The sequence below is a fragment of the Rhincodon typus genome, chromosome 10 (assembly GCF_021869965.1).
Source record: "Rhincodon typus isolate 14 chromosome 10, sRhiTyp1.1, whole genome shotgun sequence".
Classification (NCBI taxonomy): domain Eukaryota; kingdom Metazoa; phylum Chordata; class Chondrichthyes; order Orectolobiformes; family Rhincodontidae; genus Rhincodon; species Rhincodon typus.
The window spans coordinates 52,649,203-52,665,553 of NC_063341.1; the positions used below are offsets into that span (position 1 = coordinate 52,649,203).

General features: G+C 39.5%; 1 protein-coding gene across 3 annotated transcripts in view; it reads left to right on the forward strand.

Moving 5' to 3' along the window:
* Positions 1–16,351, forward strand: part of hectd3 (HECT domain containing 3) — a 61,859-nt gene that overhangs the window by 11,333 nt on the left and 34,175 nt on the right. For all 3 annotated transcript variants that reach the window (XM_048601708.1, XM_048601710.1, XM_048601709.1), the window contains exons 6-12: positions 131–246; positions 2,857–2,970; positions 3,680–3,762; positions 9,768–9,933; positions 12,199–12,280; positions 13,865–14,047; positions 15,800–15,852. In XM_048601708.1, coding sequence (XP_048457665.1) covers positions 131–246; positions 2,857–2,970; positions 3,680–3,762; positions 9,768–9,933; positions 12,199–12,280; positions 13,865–14,047; positions 15,800–15,852 — 797 coding nt within the window. The remainder of the gene's footprint in view (positions 1–130; positions 247–2,856; positions 2,971–3,679; positions 3,763–9,767; positions 9,934–12,198; positions 12,281–13,864; positions 14,048–15,799; positions 15,853–16,351) is intronic.

A 16,351-nucleotide genomic window follows, 5' to 3' on the forward strand; every position in this document is an offset into this window, starting at 1 on the left:
TTCTTGAATTGAAAGCAGCATTTTTTGAGCCAGTAGATAACTGAAGAGTTTCCATGTTTTGACGGAACATGAGCACCTCATCCTTGTCTCCCAACTATGATCTTTGTGTCCATCCATTTTATATTAACAGGATGAAGCCAATGTGTGGTGTTTGACTGATGGTGACAATGACACTTTCTGGGAGAGTGAGGGGAATCAGGGCCATCACTGGATTCGACTTTACATGAAGAAAGGCACTATAATAAAGTAAGAAGACAAAAAGTTATTTAATCCTCTGGGGAGACGGTAGCATTATGGTAGTCACTGGACAGCTAGTCTAGAGGCCTATGCTAATGTTCTGTGGCATTGGTTTAAATCTCACCATAGGAGCTGGTGGAATTCAAGTTCAATAATAAAATCTTGAATTTTGAGTGATTGAAAAAAGACACATTTTGTTAAAGCTTTTCATCTTGCTGTCATCAGGGCAATTCATAAAAATGTCAGTTTAAAGAAAAAACAGCAATCATATTGCATGAGGAGATTGCTGATTGATTGATTGGCCAGAGTCCATTTGCCAAGGCATTAGTATAGAGAAATCATCAGTTAGTGAACTGTCAGTTGATTGCCAGGCTTTGTTTGCAATTTAAATCAGGCAGGCTGACTCTGGTCAAGACATTTCCCTGAGAAATGAATCAGCAAATAGCAGTCACCTATTTTGTTGAGTTGGAACAGGTGCGGTGCCTGTACATTTTTTCTCTCTGACTGCAAAGAACAGAGTTCCGGTTTGTAGCTTCCAGTACACACACATGCACCACACTAATGAGCCCAGTTAATAATCCTAAATTGATTTCCACCATACTTCTCTGCATCTGTAATTAAAAGCTGGTCTCTGTAATGGTAACTCTGAAAGTATCAATTTTTTTTTGCTGTAAAAATCCACCTGCTTTACTAATATCCTTTAAGGAAGGAAATATGCCATCTTTCCCAGTTGGGTGTACATCTGACGGCAGACCTAAAGTAATGTAGTTAATTCTTGATTGTTCTCTCTCATGGCCTAGCAAGCTATTCCATTCCAGAGCAGTTGGGGATGAGCAACAAATGCTGGCTTTGCCCACAATGCCTACTCCATGAAAGATAAAGCATTTTCTTTTCTATTTCAGCCACTTAGGGCTAATTTGTAGCCTGAGGAAAAGAATGCTTAAATCTTAAATTCATTCCACTTCTCTAGTCTATGACTAAAGTGTATATTCCAGAGAGTAAGATTAGAGCTAAAGTGAATTTGAATGTATATATTTTCAAGAGATTTTTTTTAATTACTTTGTTCCTGTTTGCAATTATTCTCACACTGCACCCAAGTTGAGAGGAAGGGCAAGTTTGGTCCTCCCAGATCTCTCTATCTGCTTTTCTCAAACAAAACCTTTTTGTTCTCCTTTCTTTTCTCCTTTTTTCGTAACTTTTCTTTGGTTGTTTCTTTTTATTTACAGAAACAAAACAGGTCTTTCGGTCGAAGCTGTTCATGACCTTGTTTATGGTCTATTCAAAACATTTCCCATCTTCCTCATTTGTAACTTTGTCCTCCCCCACTCTGCCATCCTTAACTAATTTCCATTTTATAAATGCAGAGTATTACTGTACTTCAATTATTCCCTGTGCTGGAATTCCACTCTCTAGACAAAATGTCTTTTTTTTTGAGACGCCTATTTGATTTCTTTAAGACTATCTTGTATTAGTGGTCCTTAATTTTGCTCCCACCACCCCCACCCAACTACAAAAAGAAGAAGCATTCTGTCTGTATCTACTCAATGAAAGCATGTCTAATTTTAATAATTTCAGATAGACCATTCATACCTCCTTTTTTCAAGAGAAGAGAGAATGTGCTTGGTGTTGCTTTCCTGATCAAACTTGTAAATCTTTCACATGTCTATTCTTGTTATAATATTGCAATAAATACTTTGCACAGAGGTGTGATCTAACCAAAGTTCATTAGAGATTTGCCATAACGTCTCTACTTTGCGATTATATCCCTCTTGAAATAAACCTTCGTACTTAATTTGCTTTTTGTTAATGACCTTGTTGCCTTGTGTCACAATCTAGTGATTTGTACATTTATGATCTGCCTGTTCTTCTAACGTAAAAATAAGCAACTTTGGACCCAGCACAGAATCTTTTCGGATAAAACTTCATAACTTTTGTCACTGTAAATAGCTACCACTTATCTTGTTTTCTGTTTTCTGTCTTGCAGTTATCCAGCTACCCATTCTGATACTTGCCTGTTGATTCCACATGCTACAACTTTTTGTTTTAATCTATTATACAGTACCTTTGATCCTCTCATTTTCTTTCTAAACTGTGTACTCCTCTTGCACACTCTCTCCTCTCTCCCTCTTTCCCCAACTCACTTGTTCCTTATAGACTTTCTTCACTCTATGTTGAAAGGGATGTGCATTGGTAGAAGGAATCCACGGCAGCACGATGTATTCTTGCTCCATTGCATTTCAGTACAAGTGATAGGAAACGGTAATCAAAGTGATAATCTTTTTGTTTACCTCAGCCTTACCTTGGATTCTCGTATCGTTAAATGAAGAGGAAGGAGTGTACTAACAGATTCTTATTCAAGCTGCTCTCCTCAGTATCTTTCTGAGCTGGAGAAAATGTGTATCATGGAAAGACTTTAGTAAGGAAAGGAAACCAGAAAAATCAAATTACTTTATCAGATACTGTTCATGTAAGCAAATTAGGTCCTATTTGAATATGCAGATGAGGTTAATTACAAAATATACGCTTGTGAAATTCAATTATCATGAACAGCTGGTACATGGATAAAGTACCAAGGGATTATTTTGCTATAATTAATTGAATACATCTTTTTTTTTGTAGAAAGCTGTTCATCTCTGTAGATGCAACAGACGATAACTACATGCCAAAAACAATTCATGTGTTTGGTGGGGATCGAGATAATTTAAAAAAGTTGAACGATCTCACAGTTGATGAGTAAGTATAGAAAACTACAGAGACAGATGGTATTTACCTATCAAATATGTAAAATACTTTAAAATATGCTATTGTTAACATACTTGTATTGCCTGCGAATCCCAGCTATAATATGAGCATTTTTTGTTTTATGTGTTTCAAGTCTGTCGCAGTAATGTTTACAATAGGGTTTGGAGTGTTATACTGGTTTCATCACAAATGCTTGTGTGCTGTTGCTGTTCCTTTGACCTGGTTGACTCCACATAAATGTCTGTTTATTATTGTACTTGCCCGTTCCCCTTCCGTTCCCTTTCTTTTAATTTTTTTTCCAGGCATGAAGTGCCCGAGCTCATTGCCAGCTTCGTTCTTCATCTCTTCTCTTCCCCTCCCACATCTTTGCCCCCAGAGGTGTGCTTGAAGGAATTGTCCGGTCATTAGTTTGTCGCAAGCGGGAGTCAAGCAATATGAAGGATAAAAATTTGGTCCAGGCATTCATCAATTTTTTTTTTATATATAGGAATGGATTTTAAATAAAGAAGATGGAAGTGGGCATTTTCTACCTGAGTTAAGATTTCTACGAAAAGTGGCTAATCTTTCAATTTTAAAAATGTAACTTCCATATTAATACCTTTCAGTTTTCTAGCTCATTGTCTGAAGGTGCTGTAAGTAAACTTGCAACACATGGTATTTGAACCTTTTTAAACAATTAAGTGTTTCAATTCTTTTGCAGAACTTTAGTTGGTGATCTGTGTATCCTGGAAGATATGATGGTTCACCTTCCTGTAATTGAAATCCGGATTATAGAATGTGTAGGTAAGTCTTCTGGTTTGTTGGAGACAGGCGAGTGACATTGATAGCCAACCAAAAGGCAATAATCAAATACCATCAGGGTTGTGAAGATTAAACGAACAGCGGTCCTGTACGGCTAAAATATAAATTTGGGTTCTTAGTTAATAGATTGCTACATTGTTTTCCCTTGCACCCTTTAGGGTGTCAGGATGGCAGGGGTAGTAGGATTCAAATGACATATCTGGAATCTCTAAGACCCAGTCACCATAATTCCTGTCAAATCTTTAAATACGTAACACAGTGGAGAAGAGAATAAAAGAGAAAATTGTGGACACTTTTTGTTTAATTATTTAATTTGCTTTAAAGTTATGGATATAGTGTTTCCTTGAATGGCAGCAATGTTGAAGAGGAAAGGTTAGTGCAAAAGAAACTCAAGGACAGTTCATAAAACCAACTAATGTATATTATGATAGTGTTACATAATTAGCTATGTTTTAAGGGGCCAAAACAAAGTCAATTGGTAGTTCAAATCTTGTCAATTGCCGGAAAAGTTCAGCAGGTCTGGCAGCATCTGTGAAGAGAAATCAGAGTTAACGTATTGGGTCGAGGGACCCTTCCTCAGAACTGTAACTTCTGTTTTTGACAAGATTTACGGCATCCACAGTTCTTTCAGTTTTTTTTTTGTTAGTTCAAATCTTATGTATCGCTGAAAAGAAGCATTTCATCTCGGGCTTATGAGGGCAGATGGAAGAATACCAAATTTCAAGTAGAATCACAATTTATGCTGCATGAGAAAGGGGTGCTCTTCGGTTGCATTGTGGTGTGACTTGACAAGCCAGCAGGAGACTCTGGTACAGGTTACAGTCATTTATCCAAGTGGACATGGAAGAGCCACCCTTAGTTGAAGATGATACTCAGTCTTCATGTAGACGTTAAATCATGTATACATACTCTGACTCAACTCAATTTGGTTTTGAGAGCTAAACAGCAGTTCTGGTGTCCTTTCGCTTAGTTCCTGAGATATATACGTTAGGCATTGTTCCTTATCTATCCACGGCCCACCCTTGTGCAGAACGATTGTGCAGTCTAGGCTACCACCTTATTACTGTATTCATTTCCTGGCCTGGCCCCTCACCAAAGTCAGATCACTAATCGTGTCTCCAAATATACTCTATTCTTCGACTCTGCTTGTTCTAACTAGGATTATTTAACTCTTTCAATCTCTGCCTTTGGTCCTTGTCCTAATCCAAAGTAGCCCACTTACTAGTGATATTACCCTTTCTCCTTACTCACTGCTACCCATTGAGGAAGGGTCTGAGGATAGTTGCCGGTGATACTGGCCAGATAGTGAGCTTAGGGTTGCAAAGGTACTTGGTTATATCATTTGTGCAGGTCAGACCTGCAATATGGGCTCCTGGCTCATCTGTCTAGCCCATAATCAAATCCATACATATGTCAGATGTCATTCTTTATCTCTCCAAGGCTGTCCTTATCTCACTAATTGTGCAGTCTAGCCTGCATTTTTTTTTTTATCTCACACTTCCAGACCTGGCCCTCTGCTCTAGTTTTATCCTTACTTGTCTCTATATACCTACTATTCTTCAGCCCTCCTCATGGTTTTACTTCAAAAAAAAAGTTCTAACTGACGTTATTTAATCTTTTCAATTGGCAAAGTCAAAGCTTTGCCATGGCGAATTTATAAGGGAATCATTGTCCCCCATGCAAGAACCTTCCCCAGAAACAGAGGGGTGAGAAACAGAGGATGCACTTTTTTTTAAAAATAAACAAAACCCTGGAGGACATTGTTCCCTCATGCATTAACCATGGCAACACCTTGGCCATTCAGTATATTTGTCAACCAATCAACACCCTTTTCCTATGTGCTATAAATTGTTACTACCTTTTGAAATTTGCTATTCTTGAATCTCTCCTAATGTTGTTGAAATTTCTTGTTTTGCACACGTATCTTTTCTTTCAGCAATACCAAAACCAAGTGCTCAAAAGCAATGAGAAAACATTTCAAAAGTGAGTTGTGTATTTTTAATATTGCTCAAGGCAAACAAAGTGTGGATTTGTTCCCACACTGAGTTCATGAGCTATATGTTTACTGGATTCCCATCACCACCTGCATGCATGGTAGCAGAGGCATGAAGGCTATATAACAAATGCTGCCTCACATCCCTAAGGGAGACAGATTGGTTCTCCTCAGTGATTTCAATCCTCGAGTCGGAACGGATGCAAATCTTTGTAAAGGTGTATTGGACGGAGAACGCATAGGGAATGCAAACTCCAATTGAATCTCCTCCTAATAAACTGCCTAGAAAATGACAAAACTGAAAGGACTCCGGATGCTGTAAATCAGGAACAAAAACAGAAGTCGCTAGAAAAGCTCAGCAGGTCTGGCAGCATCTGTGAAGAAAAAATTAGAGTTACTGTTTTGGGTCCGGTGACTCTCTTCCTCAGAACCCTCTGAGGAAGGGTCGCTGGACCTGAAACGTTAACTCTAATTTTTTTCTTCACAGATGCTGCCAGACCTGCTGAGCTTTTCTAGTGACTTCCGTTTTTGTGCCTAGAACATGACCTTGTCAAAACAAAAACTTTGCTCTGCTGGCAGGACAAGCGCAAGACCTCATAGCAACACCTCTGCTCCAAGCAGTGACGCTTAAAGTTTGAATAAGGAACTGCAAAAATGTCTGCATCGTCCACTCCAAGACTGGAGCCAATGACTATTGGAACGACCACCAACTAATCCACTCTACCATCTCCAACCTAGCCCCAAAACAACAGGCAGAAAAGATCTGCCACAGGAGACTCTATGCTGCTGGACTCCAAGACCCTGAGGAGAAAGAACTACTGAGGTAGGACCTCACAATCAACCTGGCGACATCAGATGTGCCAGAACTGCAGAATGCCTACAGCACCTGGTCTACCTGAGAAGCCGCTATAATCAGCATCTGCATGGACACGCTCAGCCTTTTGACCAAGAAACACCAAGACTAGTTTGAGCGTGTTTAGGAGATCCAGGATCTCTTAGACCACAAATACAGCATATTCCTGAAGTGGCAGCTCTACCAAAACCCAAACGAGAGGATACAAACCTACAGGCACCTGAAGGCCGAGATATGATGAAGAACCCATGACCTAAAGAAAAGACGGTGGATGTAAAGAGCGCAAGAAACTCAGCAATTCTCTGACAGTCATGGCATGCAGGGCTTGTTCAGCTCAATCAAAGTAATTTATCGTCTAAATACCCTGGGACCTACTCCACTGACAGCCACAAATGGAGAATTGCCCATCAAAGACCAAGAAACAGTCGACGACATCCACTGGAGCGTGCACTTTGAGGACCTCCTCCACCAAGATGCAACCTTCAATGCAAATGCTCTTGACAGCATCCCTCATCATAATACCCATTACCAGCCCTTAGTTTGAAAAATCCATCTGACAGCTGAAAAACCAGGCCGCCAACACGGATGGATTCCCCACTGATAACTAAAATACAGCAGAGAGAGACTCTCGGTACATGTCCACCACCTCATCTCCCTTGTCTGGAAGGAAGAAAGCATGCTAGAAGATCTCAAGGACACTAATTCTGACCATCTTCAAGAAAGGAGACAAGTCTGACTCTGAAAATTAGACAAATTTCCCTATTCTCCGCCAAGGGAAAGATCATCGCTACAATCCTCCTCAATTGTCTGCTTCCAGTGGCTGAATCTCAATGTGCCTTCCATTCATCAAGAGGCACAATGGACATGATTTTCAGTGTGCAACAAATCCAAGAAAAGTGCAGGGACCAGAGCAAGCCTCTGTATGTGGAATTCTTCAGTTTCTCAAACTCACTCAGTCATAAGGGATTGTGGAACACATTCCTCAAATTTGGCTGCCCACAGAAATTTGTTACCATTATCTGGCTGCTTCACAATGACATGCAAGCTGTGACCCTCACCAATATGTCCACCATATGCCCAATATGAGTGTAAACTGGGGTCAAGCAGAACTTATATCATTACACCAATGCTGTTCTCCATCTTCCTCACCACAATGCTCCACCTCCTCTCCATGAATCTCCCCGCTGGAGTGGAGCCAACCGACAAGATAAGTGGGAAATTGTTCAACCTTAAACCCCAGGCCAGAGCCAAGACCACCCCAATGTCTGTCATCGACCTGCAGTAAGCAGGTGATACCTGCACGTATGCATACTGAGACTGAACTAGAAACCATCATCATCCCATTCACTGAGGCAAATGAGAGAATGGACATCAGAGTAAACATCCAGCACAAAAAAAAGTTCTCTACCAGCTCAGTCCCTGGACAATATGGATCATTTCCTGAACCTTGTGAGGCTCCTCTCAATGTAAGCAGACATTGATGAAATCCAACATTGACTCCAGTGTTCAAAGTCTAAAACCTCAAACCAGCACCAAAGTCACTCTCAGTTTATAGACCAGTTGTGGTATCTCACCACCCCCCCTTCCCGATACATCAGAAACATGGACCATGTACAGTAGTCACCTCAAATCGCAGAACAGTTATCACCAGCACTATCTTCACAATATCCTGCAAGTCCACTGGCGGGGTAGACATACCTCCATGAGCGTCTCTCCCAGGCCAATATCCCCTGTTTTGGAGCAGTGGTCATGCATGACCAGCTGTAATAAGCAGGCCATGTTGTCCACATGCCCAACACAAGACTCCCTAAACAAGTGCTCTGCTCCAAGCTCTGCAATGGTATGTGATCAGTAGGAGGACACAGGAAACAACACCACAAGGACAGCCCGAAAGCCTGCCTAAAAAAAAAATGCAACATTGCCACCGATATGTGGGGATTGCTTGCCCTAGGGTATGCACAGACTGGAAAAGATACATCTGCGAAGACACCAACCATTTTGCGCGTCACTGAGTGAAATTGAGGCCAAATGCAGGCATCAGAAATGGTACACAGCATCCGGAGTGTCCCATCTACCTGGCTTCTCAAACACCATCTGCCTCACCTGAGGCAGAGTTTGTGACTCCCAGGATTGGATTATTCATCCACCTCAGAACCCACCCCCTCGCAGAGTGGAAGCAAGTCCCACTCCACCCTGGGGACTGCCAAAGAAGCAGGAGAATAATAAATAAAACAGAAGACACTTTTATCTTGTCTAGCAGCTAGTCTGAAGTTGACTGAGGCTTTGGTATCAATCACTTTGCTGCTCTTGATAGATTTATGATTGAAAAATGAAAAGGCACAAGGTTGGAAGTCACCTGTATACATTTGAAATATGAGATTTACTTCTTGTCACAAACGTAATAAGTAATACCACTGTAAATTAGTTGACAGATTCACCATAACAGCAGCAACTTATTTATGTAATGTTCATCACATTGATAAATGTCTCACTTCATTGGTGAGATATGCTGACTAAATTGACATTCCGGAAAAATGAGGCTTTGAAGATTGTGTTTAAATGTAGATAGCTTATAGGATTGAATGGTTTGAGCGAACACTTCATTATCTGAATTATTAGAGCACTATAAGAGAGTGTTTTTACATTTCTATTACAACGCCCAAAAGACATTTGGATAAGTACATGAATAGGAAAGGTTTAGAGGGATATGGGCCAAACACAGGCAAGTGGGACTAGTTTAGTTCAGGAAATGGTCAGCATGAACTAGTTGGACCAATGGCTCTGTTTCCATGCTGTATCATTCCATAACAACAAGATACTACCGGTCAGTATCATTCTTCCCAACCCATCATCAGCCTTCACTAAGAGTGAAAAAGGAAAAGATAATGCTCAGCTCTGAGCAATTGTGCTTCCCTTACCTGCTCTTCCCTACATATAGTATTTATTCATCTGGGCATTAAATAAAGATCAATTGCGCAGGCAACATTGCAGCAATTTCTTACTAAACAACTGTTTCCTGCTTCTTTAGAGCAAATTGCTACAAAATAACTGTCCAACAAAGTATTCTTTCAATGTGAAGCAGATGTCAGTGAACTGTACTTTCACAACAATGTTAAGTCTTTCTTTAACATTTCCCAACAGATGGAGGAATAGATGTCCGACTACATGGCCTTAAGATCAGATCTTCAAGGGAAAGAGACCTAGGATTAAACATTGATATGTTTCAAGCTGCAAACCTAGTCCGTTATCCACGCCTTGAGGGACATAACCCTGACATGCTATATAGAAGAGCTGTAGTAATCCACAGGTATATATCTCTGTTTGGACTTGAAGTATGAATGCATGCTGGCATGTAGTTTTCCTTACAGTTAATGTATTTTGATAAGTTATATATTATTTAGAAGAAAGAGTTAACGTGTAAGAAGAGATTTTGAACAGATTGTTTTACAATGTATGAAAGTCTTCATTTTTCCCATTGTCAACTGGCTGAAAGGTTTTTAAAGAATTATGTAAAGGCAGAATTAAGAGACTCCAAACCAGGTCACCTCATTATCACCTTGGTCAGAGAGTAAAGTGAAGTAGGACGAAATAATATGTGATGAGGGTAGTTGGATACTTCTGGTTAAAAGTGTATCTTTCATGTGGCTTTACAGCAATTCTTTTATTAACCGGCATCTATGGGACCAGAAGTGTGCCGGTTGATCAAGAGGTCCTCGTAATCAATGTAAAAACACATGCTAAGTAATGGAAACGTAATATACACAACACTATTATACTTACAGCATAAATCACTCAAATGATAATGAGACTTTTGCCTTAAATGCGACTGAGAGTAAATAACTGATTGAGGTGAAGATATCTTTACATATCAGATCAGATCAGTTCACTTAACAGAAAAACATGCTTTCCCTTCTTTCCCTCAATTTTAATCTGCTAAATCTAGCAGATAGTTCAAAAGTGGCATTGATAAATGGTAAATGCTAACCCCTGGTGGATCTTTACTTATTGTGACAGTATTAATCCTTTATTTGTCTTAGAATTATGGGGAGGCAATGGCCTAGTGATATTATCCCTGGGACTGTTAATCCAGAGACCCAGATAATGTTCTGTGGAAGGGTCACTGGACCCGAAACATTAACTCTGTTTTTTTCCCTTCACAGATGCTGCCAGACCTGCTGAGCTTTTCCAGCAATGTTGTTTTTGTTCCTGATCTACAACATCCACAGTTCTTTCAATTTTTATTTAACGTTCTGGGGACCTGGGTTCGAATCCTGCCATGGCAGATGGTGGAATATGAATTCAATAAAAATCTGGAATTAAGAGTCTAATGATGTTCATGAAACCATCATCGATTGTCAGGAAAAACCCATCTGGTTCACTAACGTTCTTGAGGGAAGGAAACCGCCATCCTTACCTGCTCTGGCCTACATGTGACTCCAGACCCACAGCAACGTTGTTGACTGTTAACTACCCTCTGGGCAGTTAGGGATGGGCAATAAATGCTGACTGGCACCCTCATCCCGTGAATGAATAAAGAAAAAATAATAATAATAATTCTGACAAGAATATGCTATTCTCTCAAATTAATATTTGCTTAGTAGTACAGAACTTAATCATTGTTGAAAGGATACAAAGTTGAAGCTTTTCATTTTGCATACTTCAAGACTAGAATGCAAGAAATCAAGTTTAGAAAAGGAGCACCAATTTATACTGTATGAGCAGAAGGTATTGATTCGTTGGTATAGAGATGAAGCAGGAATTGTTAACTGTCTATCTTAATTGATTAAATTTTAAACTCAGCGGGTTCATGGGCGTTGTAGCACGATGGTAATCCCCGTAGCCCATTTTCCCCAATGAAAAAATGCAGTGATGAATAAATTCCTTTTGGCTATGAAGAATTGGGTCCTGTGCGTGCAAGATGAAACGTTTCAGTTTGTATTCTTTTAGGAATGTTTAAGATCTGTATAACTTACTGTGTGTAGAGCACTTGCGAAAGAAATTATACCTCCAAAGGTGTGAGGTGTACTTCTCCAATGTATTGTTGGATGCGTAGTCTTTTAAACAAGCCATTAAACTGATGATCCAAGTGCCTGATCAGGTGGCTCAGTTTTTTTTTTCCAAAGAAAATTCATATGATTTCAAAATCAACACTCCAAGTGTACTGACAAGCCTTTCATCCTGTGAGCAAACACCACTGCAATGCAACTTTGTCTTTGAAAATCAACTTTCAAATTAAGAGGCTATAGAAAATTAAATTAGGAAGAATCGTTACAATTTATAAGAGGTTGTTATGAAGGAAAAATTTAAATTTAACAAGATTTAACAAGAATCAATTATTCTTGCTGTTGGCTGAGATTAATGTAGGCATGCTCGGGTAAAATTTGAGTGGAATGGAACAACAGCATAGGATTGAATAGGAATAAGTTGGTATATGCAGATTGGATAAAACAATAAAAACAAAAGACTGATGAACTTCTTTTTAAATTAAAGGCTTGATCATAATCGGAAAAAAGTTACAAGTATAATAACATAACAACCTATTACGTTCATGTGTTGCATGATTGTTCTCCAGATTCCTTAAACTCCTGGACAGTCTTCTTCATTATCTTGTGCCAGCCTGGGATCACACAGTTGGGTCATTCAGTCAGTTAAAGGTGAGTCCCTGAAGAGCGTACAAGTCATGTTTTTGCAATTTTTTTTTTTTATCATTCTGCTTGATTTTTCCAGAATTATATGCTTTCCAACACTGCTGTTCCTTTCCGGTGTTTGGTGCTTGAAAGCAAACATTATTCCAGCTAGCAATTATCTTGTATGCCGGAATGCAGTATTGATGTTTGCAACGCATGAAGTGTTAGCAAATGAATAGTTAATAGCTATTGCTTTCTCCAGTGCCACGTAGAAATTTTACATGAATGTTCCAGTTAATTTCCACACATCCCTCATATCTCATGCTGCTTGCATAAGCAAATTTTTCTTGATTTGATCTAGAATTTATCCACTACATAAATAATGATTGCTAAGAACAACCCTTTTCAAACCTCCAGGCCTGAAACCTTCAAACAGGACAAACTGGCAAGCGTAACATTTATATGCCATTAGGCCACAGTTGGTGTGGTTGGTTTGCAGGTTCAGGGGTTGTATGTGACCCTAAGTATGTAAGTTGGACCTGCTTGCAGCACTGATCTTTATTTACCTTTTTAAAGAAAGGGTTGGCACTTATTTAAGCTTCATCTCATCACCTAAGCACTCATGTTTTTTGCAGGCAATGGGTTATTTCTGAGCTGTAATTACTGTTTTGTGGGCAAACATGTAACTACTTTATTGGAACCAAGATTGCAAAAATAACAAATGGAAAGAAAGGCCAGATAATACAAAGGGCAACCTTTTTTGTGGTTTATGAAAGAGATGGAGTGGGAATCAGGACACCAGAAGCACTTTTTCTCATTAAATCTGGAGATTTGGATGTTTCACTCCAGTGTGTCTACTTAATTTACTGTTGCATTATGTGGTGAGATATTGGGACCTTTTTAAATGTGTAACTGATACACTGGAGTAACCTCAAGGAAATTTTTAAAAATTCATTCACAGGATGTGGGTCTCACTGGCTAGCCAACATTTTTTTGACCATCTTTAACTGCCCTGAGGGTAATTAAGTGTTAACAACATTGATAACGGTATAAAATTTAAATCCTTCACTAAAGTTTTCCATTCTGTGGTGGTAAGGTAACTTACAAGCATTTTAGCATAATGGGTCGTGATATTTCCCTTTTCTTTGTCCAGAGCTGTCTGGATGCAGACAACTCCTCTCCATGTTTGTCAGCTTTAACATGGAATGTTTATGCAATGCAGGTGGTTCATAAGCTTCTGGAAATGAGATCATCTGATCAACTTCTGTTATTTTGAGTGTAGCAAGTTTATCTATTTTTAAAAGCACCAACATTTAAACTGGATACATTTTTCTGCTTTCATTGAAGTTTCCCATCATGTCCAATGCTTGACTTTTGTTTTATACTTGTACATTTTCTTACAGTCCTGCAGAGACAGTCTGTCTTTGTGTGCTATATAGCCAGCTTTGTACTGATGATTTACTTTGGGAGAGGGGCAAATCAAAGCTCTTTTATCCCTTTCTCAACCTGGGAGTTAGGATTTACCTGCTGCATAAGCAAAATGTAACCAAACCAACTGCTGGCTAACACTTGTTAAAGATAACAGATTGATACCAGCATTTTGTGTTTCAGCATATCAAGCAGTTCCTTCTGCTATCAAAACGGCGCACTGCTCTGATTACACAATGCCTCAAGGATTCAGAAACAAACAAACCCAACTTCATGCCAAAACTCTACATCAATCGGCGAGTTGCCATGGAGCACCGGAATAATCCCTCCCTTGATCCCTCTTGTAAGAATGCTGTGTTCACGCAGGTATGTCTGCTCAAAGTGATCCAGAGCATCTTTCTTGAATATACACAAATTTTGTTAGCTGTGGGCAATTATGCCGATATTGTCTCAGCTGCTCACTCTCCCCCTTTCTCACACTTTTTGAAGCAAAGCCTCTGTTGCCTTAAGGGGCACTCCTTTTGTGAGCCATGGTTCCTTATTGCCTGTATCTTCCTTGCATAATGAATTCATTTTTCCAGCAACATGTATGCAGACCTCTGGGCCAGCAAGTCACCAGGGCCACCAGATGCACTTTTTTTTTAAAACGTGGCAATTTTCTTTTAAGGCACTGGTGATTCAAAGGATAAATGAATTGTTGGTGTGCAAACGTGTGCTCATTACAAAGAGGCCAGGCACTGCAAGTTTCAGATGGTACTGTAACAAATGGCTAGGTAGTCTCTAGAAAGAATTAATGGACAGATAAATGTGGAAATGGACAATGATCATGGGTAAATTGCAAAGTCTAAACTGGCCACTGATGACAAAATGTCATTGTGCCCACAGGGGAACAGATAAACGAGCAATTCAGTTTTATAGGTTGCTCACTTATTTTGTTAATTGTATAATTCCCTGTTTTGTATTTCTAACGTGATGGAAAGATAACATCATTGTTTCAACCACCTTCATTCTTTGTGCCCTCATAAGATATGTCCTTCTTGAGTGGTAGACAACGCTGCTCACCTTTTGCTTTCTTAATGCTCTCTTCCTGATGACCTTCCAACATTTTAAGTTCATTGCTGGCTTTGCCTTTCAGCTGTTGCATGATTTAAAATCCTACATCATCACAGGCAATCATTGGAACCTGACAGGTCCCGAGTAGACAGTGCCACAAAATATGAGATTGGACTCCGAAGCATGAGCCCAGGAAGGTGGAAGTGCACATCTGTCACCCTTTCACAAAAGGGCAGGAACAAAGGGAGATCAAAATTGTAATCTTGTACTAAATTTTTCCATTAACATTGAATCCTACGTCAGGAGCATTTCCAGATCTTGTTGGTGTCTAATGTTCACCTGCAGCCAATTCGGAGGCCTCCTCTGTATTTAGTTAAGGATACTGGATGGAGGAGTGACCAGGGCAGCCAATCAGGCTTTCTAATGCAAGCCTGTGTTTTTAAGACAGAGCATGAGAGTATGTCAAAACGTAGACAGTGTCAGATGCCTATGGAGAACTCGGAAATAATGATCCACAACTGTCATGGCCATCAGTATAGAGGAATTATGGCCTTTTTATTTGATATGTGGCTTCTTTCTTGGGGTCATCTGAGGAGGCCCCAAGCCTACTGTCAGGAGCCCACCTCCAATTAGCATCTGGACTCAGTACAGGAAAATTGCAGAAGGGTCAGAAAGCCACTCATTTGGTCTAAGTGGTTTCCCTACTGTGTGAAACAGATTCCCAACAAGATCAGAGCAATTACCAAAAATGAGAGAACATTGAGCTACCTCAGTCCACAACTGCCTGAATTTCCCTACTCTCTTCCACTTCCAAAACCACCCCCACAAAATGAAGAGATTCCATTCTTTATAGTAAATGAAAAAAAACATTTTTTATGTCATTCAAACAACATTGCAACGACTCTAAATTATTCTTTGTGAAAAATGACTGATTCAAATGACGTGAAATTGATCAACAATGGGATTTATTTTGATGTTTTTCTTCAATAATGAAGTCCATGTGAAATTGAGTACAGGTTATTCAGACCATATTAAATTGCATTGTTTTACGCTTTTGTTTTATAGATGTTTGAAGGTTTGAAGCCATCGGACAAATGCGAGAAACCCTTAGATTACAGGTACTGTTTGGGAGACAAAGCGTTCTGTATATGAAGTCTTGTATGATTCCAAAGTATAAATGTGGGGTAGGGGATTTTCTTCAGTGTTTACTTCAGGTTATCGCCGTCATACTTGTTGTGTATCGGTCAGTTTACACACCCACCAGAATTACAAATCCTTTGTTGTACTTCAGTTCACACTTTGGCTCATAACTCAAAAGTACAGTTCATATTTGTTTTTTAATAAACTATTTGGCTTACATTTTTATTTCTTTGTGTTCGGACAAACTTGGATGGACTGCAAGTCATTTGGCTTTCAGTTCTGCTTTATAATGGGGCTAAATTACTTTGATTTACTGCCTGAAAGCCCATTTCTTTACTGAAGGCTGTTAAACTCATTAGAATGCAGGCTATTATTATTGCATTACTGTGGAATGAAGCATTCTGATATTTGATCACCTTGCTGTGCCTTCACAACTTGCTTTGGGACTGCATTTAAATATCAATGCATTATTAATTG